Here is a 13886-nt window from a genome sequence, read left to right as displayed (position 1 = left end):
CTACTGTTGGACTTCAGATTATGCACGAACGCCAGAGGCGTCACTATCCTCATCTGTTCTCGCTTTCACGGCTTATTTCTTTTCGTTTTCCTCAGGCAGACTCCAAAAGCTTCTGACGATCTATGTCCTGATCCCCGTCGGTGTCGCGGCTCTCGCAATTTGCCTGGCTCTCGGGATATGGAGCATGCTAGGGAGAACCAGGAGATGCGCTCCTGCCTGACCGTGGGACTCTCGGCGACGGACCTTTCCAATCTGCCTGCTCATGCATTGTTCCAACCTCACAGGCTTACTTTTGCTACGTGAACCCTTGTGTGTGTTCGTTTGATTGCCGTAACAATAAAGACCCTAGAGTCCACCTCTGAAAGATGTCTCTGTTTTGTTTTCGTTATTATCCTTTTCAGTGCTGAAAAAGTGTGGTTAGGACAAAAACTATATAAAGGACAAGAAAATGCTATGAGGCACTTTGCACAATGTGGCTACGCCTAGCAGGGCCCCAGAGATTCTGCTTGAGGTCACTCGGGTCCTCCGAGCGCGAACCTGACGCGCCAATCGCTTCAGACGGTGCAGACAAGGAAAAGAGACACAGGGCAAACGTCTGACATGATTTTATTTTGTATCTCATCACACGTGATCACACTGAGATGCTGCATCGGGCATTACAGCCGTCGAAGCGGAGCACAGGTCAGAGTCTGTGCTCTCGTCAACCGAGGGAGTGTGGAAGCGTAAGCACAAGCTTTCGGTCTTCGTCCGCTTCGCCCCGTCGTCAGCACGCCCACGATGCGAGTAGACGCTCACAAGCCCGACGTCTCGGTTTCCACTCGATGAGGAGGCCTCCCCCGAGCGAGGCACTTCAACGTGGTCGGCCAGCTCTTCCAAATAGGTCATCATGCGAGAGCTCTGTGCGCCGTGCGAGCGGAGAGTCTTCGAGGGCCCTGGTCGCCGGGACTCCATAGGCCCTGCCTGAAGGGAGATAGAAGACAGAGGAGTGCAACGGAAAGGTTAAAGGGGTTGAGTCTTCTTCGTCTGCCTCCAACGGTGTGAGCTTGTCGCCCCTCTGCCATTTATAAAAGACACCGGGTAACCCGACTTTGCGACCTGCCTTCGGGGAATTCTGCGTGACGTGTCGGAACGGTCTTCGGGTGTGATCGAGTGGTGCAAAGTGGAATAGTGTTTGCCTCAATCAACGAACGTCTGCTGCTGCTTCACCGGGCTCTGCGAGCGTCCCTTCGGACGAAAGTGAAGCAGACGGCGAACGACAACGGTCGAAAGGTCCTTCTGCGTCTCCCGCAGCAGACTCCGCGACCCCAACCCTACTCGATCGGGCCTCGGCCATCTGAGCAGCTAAACCATGACAGGGCTCCCATTCTTACCGTGGCTACTTCTGACTGTCGCGCGGACCCAGAGCGTGGCGGGTGAGTGCTCTGTAAGCTTGCTGACATTGTTCCGAGTACGAGCGCGATCGTCATAACCCAAAGAGTCAGCGCAACGCGGCTGGAGCAAAGCGAAAACAGGGGATGGCGAATTCCACACTACGGGTTGAGATGCAGTATCGTGACGTTGACTAAAAGTTCTTTTTTTTTTTGTTCACCGCTCACACAAAAAGTCAACGAGGAGGTGGTGTACTACGACATCTATTACGACCCAGACTACGCCTTCAATTACAGTTATGAGGGGATCAATCCGGAACCCGATCTGACCCGGCCAACGGAGCGTCCTCCATCCAGCTGGACATTGGACGACACCCAGGCCACTCACGAAAGAGACAATGATGCGACGAGGGATGCTGAAGGTGAGAGGGGCCGGCGGTCCCTTTCGAGGGGGCCGCTTGGGCCTCGAAGAAAACAGGTTGAGCTGAGCTCTGTCTTCGTTTCAAAGCAGCTCCGGTCACCGAAGTCCACCTGGAGCAGGTGGGCGACACCGCCGTGTGCAGTTCGGTGGGGATCTACCCGGAACCCGAGCTGACCTGGTCCACCGAGCCTCCGTCGGGCAGGACTCTGAGCGCCACGACCGCCGTCTGGCGGACCTCGCAGCTGCTCTACGACATCCGCAGCTCCTTGTTACTGTCGCCCGAGGACGCAGGCTTGGTTTACGTCTGCACCGTAGTCTCTGGCAAAGGCAGCAAGAAAGCGACCGTGAAAGTTAAGCGAGGCGAGTGGTGTTTTTTTTTAAAAAAAAAAAATAACAATATTTTAATTTGGTTTTTGGACCCATTTGTTGACTGTTTCTATCCCCCGCTCTCTTTCAGTCTTCTCAGGAGGACTGTTTGTCATGATATCCATCGGTGTCGCGGCTCTGACTGTTTGCACGGCTCTCTGGATCTGGAGAACGCGAGGTGGAAACAGGAGACAAGCTCCAGCCTGGGCGTAGTCTTATTCGCGATGTGTCTTTCTGCCAGTGCGCCATAGGGCGATGCAAACCCATGACTGTGTTCATTTGATCATTGTGACAATAAAGACCCTCGTGTAGACTCTGAATGATGTCTGTATTTTGTTTGCTTCATTTTTTTTTAATTTTCATTTTCTGTGCTAAGAAGAGTTAGATCAGAAAAGGTTATGTTTAGAAAAAATAAATGTAAAAGCGGAGAGGTATACTCTGGTAGCCCTCCAGGCGCTTTCCGCGTTGCTGCAACGCAGTGTGACGTTCTACGCTTATCGGAGCTGCAGAGTTTTACCGTGAGACCGCACAAGAAAAAAAAAAGAAAGAACACTCAAAGCAAAGCGTCTTACTTTGATTTTTATTTCATCACACATAATTACACAGATCCCACGGATGTAGAAGCGGTGCACCAGACAGTCTGCGGTCGCATCGAACTAATGTCCCAAACGAGAGCCCTAGTTTTGTCCACCGTGACTCCAATGCGTTCTGTCCGAAGGTTGGCTGAAGACAGGAGTGCAACGGAGAGGTCGAAGAGGTCGAGTCGGGTTCGTCTTCTTCGTCCGCCCCCACCGCTCGAGCTAGCCACTCCTCGACCTTTTCTACATCCACACCGTGTACGCGGCGCTTCCCTCTCCATCGCTTTCGTCTTGCGAGAGCCGCCGCTGAGACGCCTTGCGCTCGTCCTTGCCATCGGTGCAGAGGCGACCGGGTCCCTCTCCGAACCCTCCTGCGAGCAAATCTGCTCCAGGCTCTCTGTTCTCTGCGGGTTCTGGGTCCTCTGTGAGCTGCGGGTGCTCGGCGTGAGACCCCGCGCGCTCCGCGCTCCTCTTTCTCTGCGGGTCGCTCGCTTCCGAGCTGCCCGGCGAACAGCTCAGTTTAACCGGCGTGATCGGCTTTGGTTTTGCCGGCGACGTCACAATTCGACCGTCGGTCTCTCGCCTTTCGCCGCGAGACCTCACGGTTTGGCACCGCCTGCCCAGGTCCGTCGACTTCAGAGAGCTCCTGGCCTCGCGCTCCCTGCGCGAACTGAGGCCTGCGGTCGATTTGTCCGAAAGGTCGGCCCCTTCGGATTCCCAACCGCTGCCTTCAGACGCGGACCCTCGACTCTCCGAACTGGAGGAGCGCGAACGAGCGATCCGAGCGCCGGACCTTTTCGAACCTCGACCGTCGACCTCTCTGCCTTTCTCGCCAGAGAAACGCAGCGGTTTCCCGGAGGCTGATTTTTGCAGCCCTCCCTCTGGGCGTCTTACGTCTTTGCGGCCGCTGGAGTAAGTCTTGGAGTGGTCTTCGGTGTCTTTGCGTTGTCGCTGCGTGAGCGCGGTTTCGAGCCCCAGCCTCTTTTCCCGCTCGACCGAGGGTCTCGACTTCGACCCTCTGCCTTTCGGCCTCGTGGAGACTCGCATCGCCCATGGGCCTTCCGTCTCCGAGCTGTCCGAGCTGAGTGCGCGCTTGTAGCCCCGCCGGTCGCTTTTGCACGAGGGCGAGGACGGCTGCGACCCGCAATACGGACGGCCGACCCCGTCCTCGTTCCTCCTGGCCTTGGAGCCCGCTTCCTCGCCAGCTCTTTGTCTGTACGCGCTACTGGGCGAGGGCGAGGAAGGTCGCGACACGCAGTACGGACGGTCAACTCCGTCCTCGCGTCTCTTGGCCCTGGCGACGTTGTCCTCTCCCGCCTCGATGTCTTCTTCGCTGGACGACGATGCGTCGTCTATGAAACTGTCGCTGCGATCGTAGTCGTCTGAGCTTTTGTCGCAATCCGAAGAGCTCTCCGTGTCCCTGTCGCTCAAATACTCCGGCTCTTCCTCGCTTTCGGAGCTGAGAAGTTCCAGGCCGTTGTCTTCCTCGGCTTCGCTCAGTAAAAAACTGTTTCTCTGGCGGCGCCCGACCTTTCTCCTCTTGGTCGCCGGAGACCGCGAGGCTCGGACGCTCTCGGCCCAGGGGGACAACCGACGTCGAGCTCTGCCGACGGTCTGGCGGCAGCTCCTCTCGGGCTTCTTGACTGGCGGCGGCGGGGAGAGGTGCCTTCGGGGAACCCGCCTGGACGCCGCCTTGCGCTGGAGTGCCGCGAAGGACCGGGCCACCTTGTCGCTCCACCTCTGCGTGGATTGGGACTCCAAGCATTGGATCAACGCTCGGCTCAGGCGATCCTTGATGCCGCGCCTGCGGAGCTCGTTGACCGTGCCCTGGTTGTACGCCACCCATTCTCTCAAGAGTTCCCTGTTCGCCTCGCCGAGGAGAGCGCTGTCCAGGTTCAGGAGCTTGCACACGGCCTCTCTCTGGTACCCCAAGGAGTCGTGCAACCAAGGGTAGCTCAGGAGCAACACGGACAAGTTTTTCATCCATGTCGAAACCGGGACGGGCTCTGGGATGGGGTTGAAAAGCTCCGAGCGGTCGTTCGGGGGCTGTCTACATCCCTCGCCTGGCTCGACCGGCTCTCCGCAAGCGGGATTTCTGCCGCCCATGTCACCGTCAAAGCGGGCTGCGTTGATCCCCAGTTTCTTGAGCTTGCTGCAGTAAACTTTGAGCTTCAGGAACGCCACTTTGGCGGCCGCGTTCACCTCCTTGGCGTGGGCTTGCGCTTCCTTGTCTTCCTTGTTGCACTGGTCGCGTTTGCACATGGTGTACCAGTCTTTCTGGATCTTGTTCACTTCCCAGGGCTCTCTGTCCACCATTTCGGCGCAGGCTTTCGCTCGGCGGGCCGTCTCGGGATCGGCGTCTTTCCGGTTTTGGCTGTAGCAGCGCAACTGCCGAGCGAGCGAACCGCACTCCTTCCTGATCAGCTCCATGACCGAGGCAGCGAACCTATCCCGCTCGCTTTTTCTGAACGTAGCGTCCGAGGCGTACCTGCTAAGGAACTCGCAGTACCTCTGCAGCTTCCCAAGTGGACTGTGCAGCAGCTCGGCCACGGCGAATGCGCCGGGGATCTTGGCGTTCATGAACGTGATGGCGAGTTCAGCGATTTCGATCATCCTGGGGTCCGCCAACTTGCTCTCCACGTGTCTGGGTATGCGGTCGCACCACCCGTTCGGATCGACGCGCTTGGTGAACGCAGACAGCGCCCATTGGTTGATTTCTTGGAACGTGAGCTGCCCCGACAGATACGTCTCCCGGGCCATCTCCTGGAGCGTCTCGTTCCAGCAGCTCGCGAGCTCTCCGTTGCCTTTCACGCAGCTGCGTTTCAAGAGCCTGTAGAACCGAAGCGTGGTGGACACGTACAGCGTGGGCAAGTGTCTCTGCTCCGCTCTCACGGCCACCGTCGGCACCAGGTTGCTTCGCCTCCCATCTGACGCTTTCCCTCCTGACCTGAAGTACACCATGCGGGGTTCGCTGGCTTTGTACGTGAAACGACTCAGGTCGCATTTCACTGCGTCCTCCCCGAAACAGTCAACGCCGGCGTCCCCCTCGTTCTTCCTGTCGCTCGAGGACTCCCATGCGTGGCTAACCTCTGGCGCGCAGCACATCGGCTCCACATCTTCCAGGTGAGAGGCCAACGCAGCCTGGCTGCTCTGATCCCTGCCGGGGGACCCGGGTGTGTTCGATATCAGCAGTTGACAAGGCTGAATCTGCTGGAAGGACGGACAGAGCGCCTCCACGTGCGTGGGCATCTCCAGCGACATGTCCCAAAAGTCGAACGCGTGGCCCGCGACCTTCCTCAGCAGCTTCAGGCTGTCCAGGGTCGGGGCGAACAGGACCTCTTGCACGAAGTAAGACCCCTTGCTTTCGCCGTCGTTTCCGGGGATGTCTGTCATGTAGGTCCCGACCATGGACCTCGCGGGGTCGTAACGCAGCAGGTTCTCCTTCGTCGAGTGCTGCGTCACCACGGGCACCACCGTCCGATCCTTTCCCCTCAGCTCCTCGGAGGGGAGGTAGTACGCCGTGTAATTTCCGCACGTCAGCAACACTTGCTTGAGGCCGGCTCTGTCCGAGGTGACGATGGATCCGAAGTCGCTGCCTCCCAGAAGGTCCACCAGGTCCATAAGGGCGAGCAGGAGAGATCGAGAGGGACGCTGGGGTATCCTACCAGAGTCCGCTATGACCGCGTCTCTGATCATCTTGTTCAGAACCCTCGGCCTGTAACGCAGGTGCTCTTCGTTGCTCAGGCGCCGTTCCTTTTGGGTCATCATGCTTACCACTGCATCGAAAACGCCACGTGGGTGCGAGCACGTGAAGACCTCGTCGTGGTCCACAGTATCGAAGTACCACGGAGGGCTGCTGGAAACGACGAAGGTTTGATTTGTAGACGCGGCCGCCTCAGTCGCCGATACCGTAGCCATTTCGAAAGCAAGACCTGTTGAATGCGCGTACGGACAAAGTGGAAACAGCAGCAACAGCTCTCCTAATCCACTCTGGTGAATTCAGCCTAAGTCCTGCGAGATCCTTGCGCTCTCTCTAGCTCTTAGAGGGGATGTTCGAAGGCCACTTATATCCTCCCAGTTGGGGTTTCCCACCTCCTCGATGCTTTGAACAGCCCAACCCTGATCCTTGCGCTCTCTCTAGCTCTTAGAGGGGAGGTTTGAAGGCCACTTATATCCTCCCAGTTGGGGTTTCCCACCTCCTCGATGCTTTGAACAGCCCAACCCTGAGGCTCGGAGGGATAGGGCGGAGAAATCTGCTCACCACCACTGCACACAGGCCCAACCCTGAGGCTCGGAGGGATAGGGCGGAGAAATCTGCTCACCACCACTGCACACAGGCCCAACCCTTAGGCTAGGAGGGATAGGGTGGAGAAATCTGCTCACCACCACTGCACACACACTCGCAAGCAACTTGCACGGAGGCCAGTCATGAGACAAACAATCCGACTGCTCTTTGCAGTGTCCGCCGGCCTTTCACAGTGTCCGACCGTCGCGCAGGGAGTCCGACCGCTGCTCAGAACATCCGACCGCCGCTCAGTGACTCTGACCGCCGTTCAGTGACTCCGACCGTCGCTCAGTGACTCCGACCGATAGTCAGAGTACGACCGCCGATCCCTGTGTACACTGAATTCGGGGAGTCCCAGTGACACGGAGCCTACAGAGAGAGCCTTTGTGCACGGACAGTGATGAAAATGAAATATCACAGTCACCTAGGTTGAATTCAAAGTCACCTAGGCTTGCTTGTAGCTTTGTTGTTTGTTTGGTTTTCTCCTCATACAGCTTTTTATTTACCCCCCTCTGTGCTCAAAGAGAAAATCGTCGGGCTTTGCGATTTGAGGAGCAGAGCTCAGCATGGATGAGGAAATTAGAATTTTGATCAAAGGTGTTCTGGGGCACTTCGTTGGACGACGCCAAGACTTTGAAGTCGAAAGGCCGCGTTGTCGGGAAGCTGTAAATGCTATGACGAGAGCTGTGTGTGAAGTGCTGGAGGTTCACAGACCGAAATACACAGGTGAGCAGCACAAACAGATCTGTTTTTTCAGAGTTATCTGTACGCTCAGCGTGATCTCTCCTTGTCCGGTGTCCCACTTTAGAGATGGTTTCAGATCTAGGTGATTCATTTCCCGATGCCGCGATGGTCAACGTCGCGAAAAGCCTTTTCGAGGACGGGATCATCAACTGGGGCCGTGTGGTCAGTCTGATATGTTTGGGGGCCGCGGTGTGCCAACGTCAGGACAGGTTCAGTGGCAGCCCTGGCTCCCTCCTGGCTGACGCAGTGTCAGAGGCGATCGCCTCGTACTTGCTCACAGAGCACAGAGGCTGGCTGGAAGAGATGTGTTGGGTGAGTGGCCTGTACTCTAGGGGGTTGAACTTCACGCTATCGCTGTTATGAAACAATTTGTCTTCATGTTTTGCTTTTTTTTTTTTTCTGTTCCTCTTTCTGTTCTTTTTTTAACGCTTTCTTCATGACCAGGATGACTTCGCTGACTTTTTCCCTTCACCTGAAGCCACGAAGTGCCATGACCTTGTAGGACCGGCACTTGGACTCTTTGTTTTTGCGGTCGGAACTGCACTCTTGTGCACGTACCTTGGGATGTGACCCGGTGGTTTTTTTTGACAGCCTCCAGAGGCTTTGTCCTCAGAGTGCTTTGAAGTCTGGAGGGCAAGTGTCAGACACTGAAACAACCGGTGTGGACGAGAGGACACTTCTTAGACACGCACTTTAAGGCATTGGGAACGAGGAGACGTTCCTCAGAAGCCCGTTTGATCCTTTTATTGTTTTTCTTTTGCTTCCGCATGGAGAAGTACTACAAAGACCCAGTGCGACCAGTGATCGGGCAAGGTACCTACGGAGTTGTCTACAGGGTGCGAGATGTGAGAAACGGCCAAGAATATGCCCTCAAATGTCACAAGCAGGCAGACGTTATAGAGGACGCGACTGTGAGAGAGTTGTCCTGCCTGACAGCGCTGAAAGGTCATCCCAACATAATACAGCTCCTGGACTGTTTCATGGACGAGGATCGGGTGGCGATGCTCATGCCTCACGTGCCCTTCGAGCTGACCAAAGCTATTCACCGCCAGCCACCGGCTCCGCTCAGCTTCGTGGCCAGCTTCTCGCTTCAGACGGCGAATGCCCTGGAGCACATGCACGGACTGAACATCTTACACAGGGACCTGGTTCCGAGTAACGTGCTTCTCGAGGAAGATCTGACGGTGAAGGTGGGCGACATGGGCCTAGCCAGACAGTACTCCCGACGCATGAGCCTTTGCGTGGTGACGGAGCCCTACAGGGCTCCGGGGTTGTTTGTCCGCGGGAACGCCGCGGAGTACACGTGCGCCATAGACATGTGGAGTTTGGGAGCTATGATACTGGACGCAAAGGAAGGCGCCGTGGTGTTCGCTGCAACGCGTGGGTCCAGCACTTTGAGCAAAGTCATGGCACTGGCGGCCTCGGATCCCGACGGGGGAGCGGAGGAATCGACGCCCGCCAGGCAGGAACTGATACCCAACACTATGAAGTGTGAGCACACCAAACGCATCGCCTTCCGCCTAATCGCTCTCAGGCACGACAAGAGGCTTACGGCTCGCCAGCTGTTGGACGATGAGGAATGGAAGCGTTTGTCCCACATGACAGACGGAGAAAAGGCTGAGGTCTTGCAACAATGCGTCACGAGTGTCATGTAAAAATACACAGTTCAAGAGGCTTTGCAATGTCTGAGTTTATCAATTTTCAATAAAAAAAAAATGAGCCAATGACCACAGACTCTATGTATCGTACAGGTGTAAATTTTGTTTATTATTTTGAATACGTTTGACCATAATAGCAGATGTATCATTCAGCACCACTGGCCCGCTCTGGGAGCACGCTTACACGTTTGTAGCGATGGAGATGAAAAGGGATGTAGCACTCAACGTGGAACACCACTTGGCGTAGTTTGTTTCGTAACTGCGCGAGGGCCCTCGGGTCTTTTGAGGGCTTCGGGCTCAACTCAGCTTCCGCTCTTCGTCTCAGAGCGCGGCGAAAACAACAGTGGCAACCGCTGCGACGAGAGACAGGGCTAGAGGTTTGGCTCCATTTCTCTGACTAGGCCATCTATCCAGTTCCTCCTGAGCCTTTCTCACGGTTTCCTTCAACTTGCTGAGCACTGCAAACAGAAGACAGCGAACACTGGTTGGGAGAGAAGCGCTTTGCGATAGGCGGGTAGCTAAAATGCACACATACATACATACAGTCTGTCGTGTTGTGGAGTTTTCCGAAAGTCATCACGGGCTCCATTGGAACCAGGTCAGGCATGAGAATCTCAGGCCGACGAACGCCGTCCGAGCAAGAAGGCTCGTTGCTGTGATGTAAAACACAAGAGTCCACTGATGTCAACAGCACGAACACGAACAGGGTCAGATGCAGCATCGAAGTGGTAGTCATTGTGTCTTCAAGAGAAAAAAAAAACCCACAAAGAACAGTTTTCTTACTGCAGTGCGCAAACACAACTCACGCCTGAAGAGGTTGCCTCTGTCAGCTCTCCACTCTTGCCTTTTATACTTGCAGAAGAAAACACTCGCTGTGCAGATTCTAATCCCCCCTGCCCAAAAAAAAAAAAGTCCCTGGCCAAATCCCAACCACAAGCCCGAAAGAGAGGCCGCGACCGGTCAGCTCGCGTAAACCCAGCACGCCCCTCGCTCACAGGCAGGAGAGATCACGTAACAGGGTGATTCAGGGGAGAGGAACGCAGAGCATGGCGTCAGAGTCTGCCTGCCTCGGTCGGCCTCTCATGGCGGAGGACGGATTCTCAGAGTGGAAATCGGTGTGAGAGAGCTGAGGTCGGAGCCAGCGTTTCTCAGTCCCTCCCCTACATCTCGGTTTGGTAGCGTAAGATGCCATCTGACTCAGTGATGTGTGGTCGGACTCCCTAAGGGTCGGTCGGACAGAGTGAATGACTGTCGGACTCCCTGAGCGCCGGTCGGACAGAGTCAATTGCGGTCAGACAGAGTGAATAGAAAAGGTCGGGCTGTCTGGACGCTGACCTGGCGAGGTGAAAAGCTGGCCCCATCTCTCGTCTGCAGCTTTGGAACTAGGAAATTTTAGCGGCTGTGTTCTCTGTGTTCTATGACACAGCTCCTACGTAGAAAGGATTTAGTTGGGGATTTTTTATTCTTTTTTTTTTCTTTCCTTCATATCCAACATCGACATCACAGCCCTTACCAACAAAATGGTTGGATTTATCTACAATTCCAATAAGCTGCTCCCCGCTCTGGCCCCATCAGAGCCCCGAGCCGCTCTGAACACCCAACAGCTCTCACAGAGCCGGACATCCTCTCGCTTCATCAACCATCACGGATCCCCCACGTCTGCCCTTACCAACAAAATGAGCAAATCGGGCTGCTACAGAGACGGCGGCATGCCGCAGCAGAAACCTGACTGTCTGAACATTTCCGCCAATTACAAGACTAAATTGTGCTGGTTCTTCGCGAAGAACGGCGTCTGCAAGTACGGAGGGAAATGTCGGTACGCCCATGGCTACGGAGACCTGCGGAGCCTGCAGCTCAAAATGAACCTTTGCCACCATTTCTATAAGGGGCGCCCATGCCTCCACGGCGGAAGTTGTGGATTTATTCACAATTCCCATCAGCTGCTCCCCGCTCAGCCCACATCAGAGCCCCGAGCCGCTCTGAACAAGGACGGCTACCGACAGATGGACGTTTCCCCACCCCAGCAGCTCTCACAGAGCCTGACATCCTCTGGCTTCTTCAACCATCACGGACCCTCCACAGTCATTGCCGGCGCCATCACCTGCTGCATCCCCAGCGTCCCCGCCGTCGTCTTCTCGAAAGTCCCAAATCCCTGTAACCCCTGCCTCGGCCTTATCCCCACCGTCCCCGCCGTCGTCTTCTCGACAGTCCCAAATCCCTGTAACCTCTGCCCCGGCCTTCTTCTGCTTCACTAGCAAAGAGGGGCTTTGTGACGCGCTGGCCTGAACGGTCTACCCGGGTTCTCTCGGGGTCCTGTGGTCATGCGCAACAAGGCTTATGGCATCGAGGTCTTTATTTGTTTTTTTGTGGTGTTTGTTTAAAATAAAAAATAAAACAAGACAAGAACAACGTGTTTTTACTACATTGTATCTGATAAGAGTCAAAATGTGTTTTCCGTGTTGTTTCGCTGACCCTGATATCGTTGAGCTTCTTAAGCAAATAAAAAGACTCAGACACATTCACTTTTTCTGCTCTTTATTCGTTTGCCGTGGACATTCACAGAGTTGTCTTGGCGTCGCAGTATTCTGTCTGAAAATCTTTGGTGCAGACTTTCGCACTTTCCAGCCGTGCTCACTTGCGTTTTACGCAACGTATCTCCTCCAAAGAAACAGGCCGTATTCTCGTGCCCCAGTGCTTGTCCCTGTCAGGGGGGACGTGCAGCAAAGTCCAGGTGGGTGTTTGTTCGGCAATGCCCTCCAAGAGTCTTCTTTCACAGCAGCGGATGACGCCGTGCATTCCGTTGGCAAGTATTGTCCCTTCGCCGGAGTAATTCGTGCAGAGCCACGCCACCCCCGTGCGCCGCAAATCCGGGTCTCCGTTCTTCTCTGTTGCAATCGCGTACTCCACGAACAAGTGAGTCTTTCCCACGCGCCTCACCCGTACGGGCAACGCTGCGATGCCGGCCGCGATCAAAGCATTCGCTCCGCTCAGAGCATCAACGTCAGAGTCCCAACCGGCGAAATCTTCGTCTGGACAAGCGCAGCGGCCAAGGGGGTAGCGACCATCTTCCGTTCTACCACCCATTCCTTCGAGCTCTGCGTAAGTCGTCTCCTCGGATGAGGTTCTGACGATGAGCGTTCTGCGACCGTTGGTTTCACCCAACCGGAGCTTGTGCATTTTGAGGGTCTCCGTGAGTCTCCGTGATCTCAGAACGGTCAGGTTGCCTTTCTTCTTCTCGGCCCCTTGGGTCGTCCTCCCGTTGCCGCAGCCTCATTAGTATGTCAAAGGAAAAAGGCCCTGACGGGAGAGCTTTCCGTCTGATCAAAAAGTGAATTTCATGATCGCATCTGGAGCAAACTCGAAATGCAAGGGCACGCAATAAAGGCACAGAACCGCTTGACACAAGGACGTTGGTATGAGATCGATTTAAACACCACACAGACTACAGCATTTTATCTTTTTATTTGACTTCAACCATCCAAAACATGTTCCAAAAATAAAAGGATACAGAAGCAGCACACAATGAACCTAATGGCAAACTTGATGTCTCAGGGCGGCAGCCCCACATCCTTCTCTACCAAACAGGCGTTCCCGAGCCCAGGCTCCTATGCTCTGAACTGGTCCCCTCATGTGACAGCGGCTCAATTTCCGATCAGGGTGATTTCCGAAACCTCCACCACGGGCGCCCTGCCGCTAGCGTCGCTCGCCTTATCTACGTGATCCCAATGCGGCGGATCTGAACAGTTGACCGCGGCGGGTTGTGCAGATTTGACCTTTGTCAGCTTCGCCAAATTGTACAAGTACGGCTCGTCTGGGTTTGCGCCTCCCTGACGCGTCGCTACCATGTAGCACCTCGTCTCGCGGGCCGGATCGGGGTCTTTACTCAGCACGATGGCATACAGGTGCTCCGTGGACGCCCCGTGGATCTCGTATCCTTCGCAAGGCGACCAGATAGCGACCAACTTGCAGCTGAGAAGTTGCGATAGCTGTAGGAACGCTTTCGAGCACCGTAGATCCACGGCGCTGCATTCCCTGGCGACATCATCTGTGGTCTGGAGCACCCCGCAAAGGGTCTTCGGAGCGCTTTCGCTCTCACCCAAGTGTATGAGTCTCACGTCTTGATGGGTGTAATGCCGCACAATGTTTGGCAGCGATACGGAGGCCGAGCTCTCCCCGAGTCGCACGCAGTGGACACGTAGGTGCTCCGATCTTTCTGACTTGGACTCCGTTTTCAAAAAATCAGGGCGCTTGGGAGAAGCGCAGTTTGATCGGAACGCGTCTCCGCCTGACGAGGCGGCCCTGTGTACTTTCGTCGGCGTGGACGCACCGGTTTTCGAGCCTTCGTCCACCTCCGTCAATTCGCTTGTGGGGCTGACCTGCCGGGAGCCCAGGTTCAGCTTTCGCTTGGCCACCCTTCTCCAGGTGTCGCTGCAGGACGCTTCTGTGTGCTCCATCGGAGTTTGCTCC

The 13886-nt window shown here is 55.5% G+C and overlaps 2 protein-coding genes across 2 annotated transcripts; both read left to right on the top strand.

The window, feature by feature from the left end:
• Positions 1 to 886: 886 nt before the first annotated feature.
• LOC144993880 (uncharacterized) lies at positions 887 to 2474 on the top strand. Its single transcript, XM_078949786.1, has 4 exons — positions 887 to 953; positions 1418 to 1789; positions 1879 to 2148; positions 2246 to 2474. The coding sequence occupies exons 1-4, from the start codon at positions 887 to 889 to the stop codon at positions 2365 to 2367; spliced, it is 831 nt and encodes a 276-aa protein (XP_078805912.1). The 3' UTR covers positions 2368 to 2474.
• A 4402-nt stretch (positions 2475 to 6876) lies between these two features.
• On the top strand, positions 6877 to 10820 carry LOC144993985 (cyclin-dependent kinase 2 homolog). The gene has a single exon (XM_078950098.1). The coding sequence runs from the start codon at positions 8529 to 8531 to the stop codon at positions 9414 to 9416; it is 888 nt and encodes a 295-aa protein (XP_078806224.1). The 5' UTR covers positions 6877 to 8528; the 3' UTR covers positions 9417 to 10820.
• The last annotated feature ends 3066 nt before the right edge of the window (positions 10821 to 13886 follow it).

This window comes from Oryzias latipes, chromosome 7, assembly GCF_053564925.1.
Source record: "Oryzias latipes strain Hd-rR chromosome 7, Olatipes_Hd-rR_3.1".
NCBI classification, from domain to species: Eukaryota; Metazoa; Chordata; class Actinopteri; order Beloniformes; family Adrianichthyidae; genus Oryzias; species Oryzias latipes.
The sequence above is the reverse complement of the archived record's forward strand: the minus strand, read 5'-3'. Positions and strand labels throughout refer to the sequence as shown.